The sequence below is a fragment of the Bufo bufo genome, chromosome 1 (assembly GCF_905171765.1).
Source record: "Bufo bufo chromosome 1, aBufBuf1.1, whole genome shotgun sequence".
Taxonomy (NCBI): Eukaryota; Metazoa; Chordata; class Amphibia; order Anura; family Bufonidae; genus Bufo; species Bufo bufo.
Window position 1 is genome coordinate 631,749,333 of NC_053389.1, and position 13,434 is coordinate 631,762,766.

At 45.0% G+C, this 13,434-nt stretch overlaps 1 protein-coding gene across 2 annotated transcripts in view; it reads right to left on the reverse strand.

Moving 5' to 3' along the window:
- MTMR10 (myotubularin related protein 10) overlaps positions 1–13,434 on the reverse strand; it is a 79,140-nt gene that overhangs the window by 32,611 nt on the left and 33,095 nt on the right. For both annotated transcript variants that reach the window (XM_040413839.1, XM_040413838.1), the window contains exons 3-5: positions 5,602–5,738; positions 4,367–4,439; positions 2,470–2,612 (exon numbers count right to left, since the gene is read on the reverse strand). In XM_040413839.1, the coding sequence (XP_040269773.1) occupies positions 2,470–2,612; positions 4,367–4,439; positions 5,602–5,738 (353 nt within the window). The remainder of the gene's footprint in view (positions 1–2,469; positions 2,613–4,366; positions 4,440–5,601; positions 5,739–13,434) is intronic.

A 13,434-nucleotide genomic window follows, 5' to 3' on the forward strand; every position in this document is an offset into this window, starting at 1 on the left:
TCCATGGACCACTATGGGCCCAGCTGATGCTGAGCAGGTGTCTTTTTGGCATATGCCAGGCTTAGTTCTGTGTTTGCAGTACCCTGCTGCTCTTTACTATACAGTCAGCAATCACTTGTAACACTCTATACATTGGATACACCCATGTAGCATACAGCTGCATACGTCCAAGCCATTTGTGATGTATATGTCAAAAGAATGCTGAAACACAATGTGAACAGAGCCCTAGAGAAACTAAACTGTAAACTCAATGACCAACTTTTTCCTGCAGTAAAGAGAAGGACTGTTCTAATGTTAGAAGGCTGACTACTACATGATCCGGCTCGGAAGGCTCGGGCCCACGCTGCAGTCTATGCCAGGAGTCACTGGTGACAAATAGTAGGCATTCTATCCAGATCGGTTCTGGAAGTCCTGGTTATCTGGTGATTCAGTGCACTCGAGCCGTGTTTTTAGGAAGTGCAGATGACTCATTCTGTTGTTCACCCTTTCCTGAACTCCAAAACACCAGTTTGGCAGGTTGGACTGTGCAAGGGAACAGCATTCCACTGCCAGAGGAAATCTTGTCCTGCGCGATTTCCAACAGACGAATGCAGGTTTTACTAATCAGTGAATGTGCCTTGTATGTAGCTGAGAACACAAGAGAGGTCTAGAAGGGGGTTGGCAGGTACAAGGCTTTTCACATTACGTTCAGCATGCTCTAAGCATGTACCCACAGGACGGCATATACATAATTCTAATACAGAAGCGAGGAGTTTATCAAGACGGGCATTTCATACACTTCCCTGTGTGCTGGAGTCAGATCCCTGACCCGCCATGCAGCCGCAAGTCAAATCTTAGGCAGCCAGGAGCTGTTGTAGCCTTCAGATACACCCGTTTCTGCTGTAAATGTTAGTAACCTGCTGGGCTGAAAATTTGGAAAACAGCAGTGGTTTGCATGGCCATGTGATTTTCAGCCATGTCTTGATTATTGCCAGTCCTTGTTGGCGCACACCTGACCATAGGGGGTTCTATTAGTTTAAGGCTTCATTCGCACGACCGTAATTGTTGGTCCGCATCCGATACACATTTTTTGCAGATGATATGGAATGGGTCCACATCCTCGAAAAAATATAGGACATGTCCTATTCTTGTCAGTTTTGTGGACAAGAATAGGCATTGTTACAATGGATCCGCAACATAAACTGATGCAACACAGACGTCACATGGACATCATCCGTATTTTTTGTGGATCAACATTTTATGGACCGCAAAATACATACAGTCTTGTGAATGCACCCTAAACGAGAGCAGCATTCATTCAGTAGAAGGATTTAACGGGATCATCAGGAATCTGGGAAGTCTTGTCGGCTTATGTTTTTTTCTTCGAATGGGGACCGTGTGCTCGTCAGTACAAAATGACAATATACATAATGCAGAAAAATCTAATTCATATGACAATAAAAATGTAATTGCATGTTTAGTTGGAATTCCTATTCTCTTCATCACATTGGGAACACCTTTCAGCTGCTTCATTCTTCAATGTCTCTCATGGGAAGTGTTACCCAGGATAAGGCTATGCTCACATCTGTTTCAAAGGCTGTTATGACTGCACTACATCCTAAAACAATGGACCCTTTGGCGGAATCTGACAGAGCCCATTATAAGTCCATACAGCTTAGGCATGTTGACACCATTCGTCCTGGATTTCTATCTGGTTATCCAGCTCAGACCCCTTCAATACATACTGTCCACTGACAAAAGTTATGCTGATTCTGGAAATCTATAAACCCTTCTTTCTAATCCTGGATAACCTGAAGATAGAGGGTAACTATTAGAACGGTGGAGGTCCCACCTCTAGCTCTGCCACCAATCACAAGAATGGGGTCCTGTACTCCAAACGGCACGCCAAAATGAATGGAGAGGTAAGTGAAGCATGCGCACTGCTGCTCCATTCACCTATATGGGACCTGCTGGAAATAGCACTGTACTCAGCCTGTCTCAGAGATGCATGGAGCAGCAGTGCGTATGCTTAACCTGTTTCATTCATTTTAGGGTGCCCTTTGGAGTACTAAGCCCCATTCCTGTGATCAGTGGGGGTCCGAGAAGTAGGACCCCCACCAATCTAATGGTTATCGCCTATCCTGTGGATACGTATTAGTTAACATTGTTGCTATTATTCAGGCTTTAGTGGCGATCACCCCTCTGTTCTGTGGGGTTTCCCCATAATGCACCTTGGCACAATAGGCAAAGACTGATTCATTTGTCTTTGGATACTCCATTATGGCCATCAGTCTTTGAACTAAGGCAAGAAAGGTGCATATCCTGGTTTCCCTCCAGCGTCAGCTGGGGATAAAGATGTATGTGGTGTATAGAAGCAGGATAGCTCACTATAAAATATAGAAGGTTATTTTCCATGCAGGACATACACAGCAAGGTTTTCTGCCAAGAAACCCTCTACAGTTACAGCAACCTATTATAGAGTAAAAGTACCTTTTTTGCACTTTCTGGGGCGGATTCATCAAAGCGAAATCGAAGTATACGGAAATCTTTACAGTAAATTATCAGCTCAGTTGGGTTGAATTTCAGTTTCTTGTTGAAGGTGAGGATCTTCTGCTTTCTCTTGGTGTCATTTACTAAAATAAACAGCAAACAATGCAGATTTTTACCTGTCTAATGAATCACACCACGTGCAAGCTCTGAATACAGGGACGTGAAGGCCTCAACTTTGTGCTCAGTTCTCATTGAAACCCAGCCAGAAATACACAATTTTACTGGACTATCAGAGTGCCAGGGAGTAGAAAGGCCCCCTGCAGATGAGCGTTCCTCCTGCAGCGAGTCCACATCACAGCACCCGGCCTGACCTCCCAGCGCTGCCGGGGGTCACATAGCATTATATTGATTTATGATGCTATGTAACCGTTACAGTTCTGGAATGTATTGGATAACAGTGTCAGCATTATGCCAGTGCTATCCAATACATTCCAGAACTGTAATGCTATGTAACCCCAGGGAGCGCTGGGAGGTCAGGCCGGGTGCTGCGATGTGGACTCGCTGCGGGAGGAACGCTCGTCTGCAAGGTGCCAAAATGCTATGGCCTCACATACACACAGCTAATCCAAAATGCATAGCTGCAAACATCCAACCAGGGAACATTCTAGCCCCCAATCACCCCCATCCCAACAAAATGCCCCTATAAAGCAGCCACTCGGGTAAATCTGTACAATCCCTGCCCCCTTCCCCCCACCCCTTGTCAACTATGCATTTGTAGTCTATGAGTTACTAAAACTGTGTAGCGTTTTACGGCTTTCATAAACTGGATATTAATGACATACCCTGTGGATATAACATGTCCACCTCATATGAGAATACCCATTTAATAGATCACTCTGGGTAAAAGTCACATTACGCCTAGTGCTGGGCCTGAGGTGGAGGTGCACGGCTCAAGGATTCAAAGAAGGTCAATGAGACAGTGCCAGTCATGGTCTGCACGAGGGATAATATGCTTCAAATAGAACTCATACCAGCACACCGGTCCCCCATAACAGTGCCAGCCCACAGGGCCACCTATTACAATGCAAGTCACAGAGTGCCCGTATAACAGTGCTAGCCTGACAACAGCACCACGGGTCTAGATATTCATTGCCCAGTAGAAAAAGGGAAGTGACAGAACGCATTTCTTGTACCTGCCCTTTAAGTCTGTAAATGTAATACAGACTACACACTATTACTTTTCCACTTTTGTAGGCATGCTAAAGATAAATCTTATTTAAACTATTGTATGCGAAGTGCTGTCCCAGTTCTTATGACCTGAGTATTGGGTAGCTTTATGGGAAAACTGGGAGGAACGCTGAGAGGAGCCATGTTTTGTCATCTGCTCTCATTCAATCACCATTGCTGAGAACAAATCAGGCTATGGTGACTGGTTGACAGCCTCTGAAAGGCTAAATCCCAAATGTCCATTTCCGTGTGATCTCAGACACAGTATACAGCTCCTTTATAGTGAATTGCATGGATTTTTGGCCGCACTGCATCTATAGGTAAGAGAAGTGCTTTAAACTTGTTTTTCCTGTAGAAGTCATGCAGCCAAAAGCCTCATTGCAAAACCTTGGCATCGGTTCACTAAACATGGAACCTATCCTTAGACTGACCTTATAGGCCACCTTATGGATACTCAACATTAAAGAGATGCTAGTGGGCTCAGCCTAGTGTACATACTGCATTATACTAATAACGGTACCTGACCCTGTCAGCTGTGGAATGACTTATGGCTGTAGTTCATGTTCCAGAGGGTCGCACAACAGCAGCCTCTCATCATTATGGCAGATGGGATATACAGAAAACGGTTCTCTACCACTTGTGAAGCCACATTTCCAGCAATACTACATACCTACAACAATCTGCTCAATACAAGTCAGTGGGACGTCATGCTCACCGAGGAGGTGATTTTTATAGTGGAATTTCTGGAAAACAAGAAGAGATCATTTTATTGCATTTGTAATGCAGCTGTAATACATATATTCTCTTGGGAGATCCAGAATGCTATAAGTTGAACCATGATACTACTTAAAACAGAATATATTTTGCTTTGGAATGAGTCGCCAAAATGCCCCATGTTATATGTACTGTATTAAATGGAACCTGTCACCACATTTAGGGTATCCTCAATTCCAGCGTTCTGCCTGGTGTGTGCATGGGAGGGGGCATAGATCAGAACACCCTACCCTCCATCTCCTGATTGACAGCTTTCTCCCCATCACTGTGCACAGGGAGGAAGTGATCAGAGACTGAAGAGCAAGAGAAACTATATGCCAAGCACACAACAGTATGCTGGAATCAGTGAGTCAACAACTTATTCTGCCCTCAGAGAGATCCACGGAAGGAGCATGACAGGTTCCCTTTAACATTTAAATGTCTGGTGAATATGGTAATATATACATTGGCTATATGACGTAAGGGGATCACAGAGGCACTCATACTTTACTCTACTGATCACTGATTGGGCCAGTGCACACTTCTAGCCATGTAACCAACACTGAAATTACTGAAGATATTTTTTCATACAATGAACACTTCCCTTTTCTTCTCAACAGTTTATAATCTGGTCCTAAAGGGATATCGGGAACCACATACTGTTGGTAGATCACCCAATTTACTTTTTTTTAAACAGGGGGTAGGTAAAGAAGCCTACACACTCACAAAAGGAATAGAAATTAAGGAATTAGGCATTCGGATCAGAAACATAAGACAACAGAACATGAAACTAGATTAGAACCTGATAAACAGAAATACCTTCCCATCAACAGGGAAAGTCACCATCCATAAGGACATTGACCTTCATGGAGAGATGAAAAGTGAGCATTTAGAGCAACTGTCTTGGGTAATGAACCAAGATGATAGGCAGCACTACTGAATGGAAGGGCACACAGTGAATGCTACAAGACAGACATCCAGACAGCTGGTTCCTGAATGGCAGCATGCACTGGATAAAGGTTATCCGTCTATATCTTGAAAATCACATGGAACAGAGGTGTTCAACAAGTTCACATGTAGCCTATACTGGAATTGTGAGTGGCCCAGCTAAAAACATTTCTAAAATGTTCAAGTAAAGTAGACAGATCTTACCTGAAAGGGCACAGGAGTATCCGTAATAAATGAAAGCTTAAAGTTGGTGCATGTCAACTTCCCCCACAGGTCATAGACGCTTGTGTCTGACGCGATGCACTTTCTGACAAAGTTCACTTCATTTACCACAATTTCACCTAGAAAGGTAAAACAGCAACACCATTAGGCTCGTCTGAAAAATTCTTATTCATTTGGCACATGGTCATTTGCGTTTACATTATGTACAATCTTGCACTGAAGAAACTTGGGCATGAGGTTGACTGTAAGGTCAAACACAGAGCAGTTGGGTAATGGGCAGTCACAGGAGGATCATATGAGCAAGTAAAAAAGTCTTTTGGTCTTCCATTATCATACACGTCCCATGGTATATGCTTAATGGCTGAACTCAACTATAACAGACTTTTGTCACACAACAGAATAAATGGCAACTGCCCAGAACCTCATTATTGCTCGTGATTTTAATTACCCTCATGACTTTCATATCCATATATTTACTGCATGACAGCCACATGAAAGAAAGATGTACTTGAGACCTTCTCACGACTCATTGTAAAACCTATAGACGGCAGCTGTCATGTTTAACCAGAGTTTAGAGAAACCTGCTCGAAGGAACAGAGGCCCAGTTGCCCAGTCATTAACATTTGCCACTTTCATCTTCCAAACGGGAATGAGATCGCCTGCAATAAACAACTGCTCCACTTTTCATTACACTGCCTTCATCCTCCATCAGGTTGTGTTCTGTTCCCATTCAGAAAATTAAACCAGTCTAAATCAGCCCATGGACAGACCGCTTCATCTTTGGTCAAATCAGTTGTGAGGAAAGAATGGAACGACTGATCAGTATGGACTTATCGGCCAACAGGTCAATCATTCCGGCAACCACAGGTGTTTGTAGCGAGAGATGTGTGCGCTACGTAACACAGACCATGCTGTCCACAGTCGCCAGATCATTCTGATTCCCTGCTGTCAGAATACAAAGGCTATGGACAATTAGTGGCAGTTCCATGAATTTTGGAAGCGGTTTATCAATGCTGTGGTTCCACTGGAAACATGTGGCTTGAGCAGCCCCCATATCTATGAAGCCATTGTTCTAATCAGAATATCATTCTAATTCTGGGGTAAGTGGCATGATGTGTCAGACCTGGGCTGGCATTATTTAAATGGGGGAGTGGAGCACCACCTGGACAGTGTCCAAGTATCGTTGTGAGAGTCAGATGCCCAACGTGTGCCTGGTTGACCATCTCCTCCTCTCTGCCTGCTCCTGTTAGACATGCACATTTGATATATGTTAGTCCTTTCGGGATGTGTTTACACCCTCGGATCTGGCTGGCAGACAGTTAACTCTGCTGCATAGTTTCTGCATTATACAGAATCTTCCCAAACACTACCCATCACAGGCACACATTGTTCTGCTCAAGTAAAATGGTTACAATGTGTCCCAGACACTAGGCTGCCGTCATGACATGTGACGGTAACAGCATCAGATCAATTGCTGTGCTCTCCAAACAGACCGAGGCTCAGTTCACACTTCAGTTTTTTGGTCAGTTATTTCCATCAGTTATTGTGAGCAAAAAACGGTAGTGAAGCTTTCTCAGAGGACTACTACTGACCCAACAACTAAAAGGGGTTTCCAAGACGTCCTCAGGAAAGGTCATCAGTATCTGATTGGTAGGGGTCCGGGAAGGCACCAGCCCTCCGGTGAGCACCGCAGCCTTCTCTCAGCTTTCCATAGGCCAGTGACGACACGTTTATCGGTCACGTGGCCTAGGCGCAGCTCAGCCCCATTTAAATGAATGTACAGCACTGAGCTTGATGAGCAGGTCCCGGGTGTCGGACCCCCACTGATCAGATCCTGAGGATAAGTCATCAGTATTAGAGCTCATGCACACAAACATATTTTCTTTCTGTGTCTGTTCCATTTTTTTTTTTGCGGACCGTATGCAGAACTTTTCTTTTCAATGGGTCCACACAAAAAAACGGAAGTTACTCTGTGTGCATTCTGTTTCACTGTCAGTTCCACAAAAAAAAAAAGAAGAACAGGTCCTATTATTGTCCACATAACGGACAAGGATAGTACTGTTCTATTAGGGGCCAGCTGTTCCGTAAAATACGGAATGCACACGGACGTCATCTGTATTTAAATACATACGGTCATGTGCATGGGTCAGTTACACTATGGGCTAGTTCCCCCACAGGGGATTTTGCAAAGGAAAAATCCACAGCATATTCCATGGCAGAAACTGCCACAATTTTTTGGGCGTGAACCCGCATGCAATTTTGCCCCACTGAATAATCTAAATTGTGACGGGACAACCGCCACCAATGTTTCCAGCCGAGTCCAGATACTGCACCAAGAAAAAAAAACATGTCCTTTCGTCAGGAGCGGCTATGAACCGCAGTCGCATCAAGTGCAGTGTGGCCTCCCAATGAAAACAATGGCAGGCAGATTCAGTATTGCTAACCGAGGCACTTTGGAGCAGATTCCATGACAGATTTAAACATCTGAACAGGGCCTTAATGGCACATGATAACTAACCGGGCTGTGAAGGTAATCCTGGTACCAAGTACAGAACAAGTAAACTCTGGACATAAGGTTTAATTCACACACAGTATTTAGTGGCTGCGGCACTTTTGCGGCTTTACTTTCAACACTTATATTTGCACTTGTGTTTTTGCAGAAAAAATGCCAGCGCCATATGTTAGTTGAAAGTACAGTATATTGCAGAAATGAAATGCAGGACGCATGAATTTTTTTTTGCTACTAGTGAGTTTTTTTTTCAATATGGTGTTTTTTGTATATGACTATTTTTTAACACATCGTGCTGGCCCATAGACCAAATAGCCATTCTGTCCTACAGGGTTGGGGAAGAAAGTGGGGGTGAAAACAGAGGCACAAGCAGACTGACCCATCATCTACTTCATTTAATGTTTGTATGTCGTTAAAAGATAATCGACAATATCCACTATAACAGTGACATCTACAGTACCCCGCCCCCTTAAGTGACCTCCACAGCCCCCCACCCCTTAACACTGACCCCCCCCCCCCCCCCACACAGTGCCCCGCCTCCTTAAAATGTTGACCTCCACAGCAGCCCACCCCCTTGACAGTGACCTCCAGGGCCAGTCAGCGTTCACCTCCAACTTCCGGCCCTGTGGAAATCTCGCGCCGTTCAGTATTCGGCACAGGCAGGAAGCCGGCAGCCGGTGAGCGCCCTTCAATCACTCCGCCGAATACTGAACAGGACGGCGCAGGCGCGAGATTTAGACAGCAGACAGTAGGAGACTAACGCTGCCTGGCCCTGTCAATCTAGTGTAGCAGGGCATGGCCAGACGTGGGAGAACGGAGCCTCTAGGAGCAGGGACAATGCCCCCCCCTGCCCCTAGAGGCTAATTAGCATATTATAAAAGTTATATTTCTGGAGTAACGGGGGCATAGATAAAAGTAGAAATAGACTAGTTCGGTTCAGCAAACATTAGCACATCGCTAATTCTGGTGACAGAAACCCTTTAACACTGACCATAGGTTATAGTCCCCTTAACTGTGACCGCCACCATTCCCAGCGCCCTTAAAAGAGACCTTCACAGCAACGGCTCCTTTAACAGTGACCTCCACCGTACCCCGCTGCCTTAACAGTGCCCGGGGGTGGCTTAGCGGGACCGGGGGTGGGGTTTTTAAGTCAGTCTTTTGAGGGTGGCCTGAATGGCCACACTACCTGCCCCTGAACTGTGACCTCCACAGCACTCCGCTCCCTTAACAGTGTCATCCACAGCGCCCTGCCCCTTTAAAGCGGACCTACAGCAGTGAAGAAAAATGGCTCGGTTGTTATGGAAACCTGGTTTAAAACTGTGCGTATGTGGAGACTAAGGGCCTGCGAGCTTCTATTGACTGATAAGGGTCATGTGACCAGGCTTCTATTGACTAATGCATTTTTTGGGAATATGTCAGGAACGGTACGTGCTAGAGAGCAGAGACCCGGTCTAAACCCTTCCCAGACACCCGATGTACCTGTCTGCCAAATTTTATGATTGTAAATGAGACAGTGCGGATTCCTTTAGCGAACATACATACATACACACACTCAGCTTTATATATTAGATAGGCACTACACTTTTTTCAGAGAAAAAAGCCCTTTTCTCCAGTTATGACCCTCTACTTCTTTCCTCTTGCCTCCTGAACTAATCATTCATAGCTAAAACCCGTTTTGAGAGACCATGCTGTGGATTCACAGCTACACTGCTCATTAAACCTGTATAATGTTCCCCATGCTGCTGCTTCTGATGGGTGTTAGGGCTGTTTCACACGAGCGGATGCCGTGCGTGACATCCGCTCCGTGAATGACAGCCAAGACCCGATGCGGACAGCAGAAGATTGATAATGCTCCGTGCCTCTCTGTGATCTCTTTACTACGAAATCACAGTGAGATAAAGTTGTCACTGTGATTTCGTAGTAAAGAGATCACAGAGAGGCACGGAGCATTATCAATCATGTTACTGCTCCGTGCTTCTGCAGTCTGCATCGGGTCTTGGCTGTCATTCACGGAGCGGATGTCACGCACGGCATCCGCTCGTGTGAAATAGCCCTTACAGTGAAAGCAAGATCTCCTCTTCTGTTTGTGCAGTGTATGGGAGACATCATAGCAGCTAGTCTACCCACTAGCTCAGGGAAAACTGACAACTAGAGATTAGGGCTGAAACGATTACCCAAATTAATCGATTAACTCAACACAAAAAAATCCTCGATGCAAATTCTTTGCATCGATGATTAGTTTGTGCCATGTGACCATGGAGTGTGAGTGAAGAGATTGCCATTACTCACACTCCATAGTCAACCCACCTGCCCGCACTGTATCCGGACATACACACATCGTCAGGACACACTGCACGCAAGGGCGCCCTATGACCTAACGCTATGTGGCGTCAGGTCCCAGTGCAGCGCGTGAAGAAGAGGATGGAATATCTCTGGAGTGTCGTCAGTGCCCCTAAAGGAAAGGCAAGTATTTTAGTTCACTGGCACTGTGGTTAGGAGGGGGAGTGAGGGAACTGATGGCACTGGGGGCGAGCTGGTGGCATTCGGGGAGGAGCTGGTGGCATTAGGAGGGGGAGCAACTGATGACATGGGGAAGCTGGTGGCACTGGAAGGGGAACTGATGGCAGGGCTGATGAGGTTTTTATAGAAAATGTTCTTTTATTTAGCTTTTTCTTATAAGAGTACTCGATTAATCGTTAGAATACTTGATTACTAAAATAATCAATAGTTTCAGCCCTAATAGAGAGATAGTGTCTCCACGGGAAACTGGTGAAGAATGCAGGAATCAAGTCATATAATGGCCTGAAATAGCTGTAATCCTCATGTACGCACACAACAGTTTATTCTGAAAACTCACCAGAAACAACAAACATACTTTCAGAATCATGAACTTGCTAATTGAACTGCGGCATATGAAGTTGCCCCATCATAGACAATGGGGGCATATCGCTAGGATATGCCCCCATTGTCCGATAGGTGTGGGTCCCGCACCTACACTGAGAACAGAGTGGAGAAAGGTTGTGGAGGACGCACTGCGCATGTGCAGCTGGTGGCTCGGCTGTTTCCGTTGGCACCATAGAAATGAAAGGGAGCGGTGGCTGGGCAAGCGCGGTGCACTCCCATTCACTTGTATGTAACCCCTTTAATAATACAAATAATTTATTATCAACACCAGAAGCCAATCCCCTAATAACACTAATATTAATGGAACATGGACTAATTTTGTCTTAAAAAAGTTTTAGGGGGACATTTGCTAATCTATTTATGCCGCTTTTGTGGTGTAAATAGGTCGCAAATTTTGTTGCACGCCATTTGTGCAGTAAAATTTGACACTTTCCCCGGGCATGCCACAATGTCAAAGTGGCAAGAAAGGTGGGCGTGGCACGGACAGGGTAGCAGCTCATTTATCATTTTCCATACCGGTTGTTGGCATGGAAAATGGCTTAAATCCACAAAAGCAAGGGAACTGGCAATGAGTTAAGTCTGTCGCACAGCCTGCTGGACAAAGCGCCAAACCTTTGAAGAGGCCTGCTCCTGTACATAACTTTGGCGCTTCCTCCAGCAGTGCAGAGGGGCTTAAGACTGGCCTGGAGAACACCAGTTTTAATAAATCCCCCCTTTAATTTTTTTTATCTATGTTAATTATACTGAAATGTTCCCACCTACAATCTGCTAGAACAAATATGAGCCGTGCTAAAATATAACAGTGGGGAAACAAACCTAAGTCTTGATAAAGGATCTGACTTGGAATTCCTTGCAGCTTGGCAGGCAGAACGGCTGACACATGCATGAATTCTTAGTCATCCTTACAAGACTGTGCCAGCAACATTCCACTTTGTGAAAGGTCCAGGAACACACAATTCAATGTCTGACCTTGGCTAAGAGAACAGGATCCCAGAACAAAATAAGTGATTAATTCAATGAGGGAATAGGATCAGCAAGTTACATCTTCCTGTATGGACCACATATGGAAGCAAGCACGGGAGCAACAAAATAAATCGCCGGTAAACCACTGTTACTATTATTATTTAACCATTACCTAATGTGAAGAAGTCCTAATGCCAATGACTACTACACTGACCCAAAGAGCAGCAAAATGAGTAAGCCCTGAAAGGACGATGAATCATCTCTTACAACACAGACCCATGACATACCAGACATGAAATTAAAGATCCTCCAGACTTTACCAAGCTCCAAGGCAACCATGAAATCCACAGACCTCAGAAGCAAGAGAAGTGGTGGACAAGCTACAAACATGTATTTGGAACCACCATAACATAGTTTTGTGATAAAGACAAGATTACGGAGCTCCTCATCTTGGAAAGAAACCCACTATACCGGATATACCAGTGCAGATTTAAATACCGTTTTCCAGGTTCAGGGCTGCACCCGGGTATAAGTGCCCACCTCCAAAACAGCGCTAGAGAACACCCATCTGTGCCAGTAACATCACCATGCTCAGTAGTAGGTGGAAGTCTCTGCTTAGCATAGTGATGTGAAGCCCGATACGTCACCGGCACAAAAACAGAGCCTTCCGCTGCGTGGTGCAGTGTGACAAGGGGGAGCATCGGAGCAAGGTAGTGCTCCTAAGCTCCACTAATATCTACTCTACAAATAAAGAACAGCTTATACCCAGGTTCTGCCCTGAACCCGGAAGACCACTTTAAAAAGGGCAATTAAATGTTTATCTATACCAAAATCTCATCTGCATTTCTCCAAATAGGTTTTCACCTTATGCCAATTGGGACACATTTCTTTCAAGAAAAATGTAAAGGTTCAATAACAGATCATATAACAGTTAATGGGGTTCTTCAAGCTGGTAAAAACAACTTATCGATTCCAAAAACAGACCAAGGCCTCATGCACACGACCGTTGTTGTGTTCCGTTCCGCAAAATGGGGTTCCGTTGTGCCGTGATCAGTTTCCCTGTGTCTTCCTTTATTTTTGGAGGACCACCAGACATAAAAGGAAAGTAAAAAAAGTCTAAGTCAAGTTTGCCATGCAAATGATAGGAAAAAAACGGACGCGGACGACAATCTTGTGTGCCTCCGTGTTTTTTCACGGTCCCATTGACTTGAATGGGTCCGCAAACCGTTTTCCGTGAAAAAAATAGGGACAGGTTATATTTTTTTGACGGACTGGAACCACGGATCACGGACGCGGATGGCAAACGGTGCATTAGCCGAGTTTTCAACGGACCAATTGAAAGTCAATGGGTCTGCAAAAAATCACGAAAAACGGAACGGACACGGAATAAAACAACGGTCGTGTGCATGAGGCCTAAACAAGAAGGTCTTTTGGCCTGA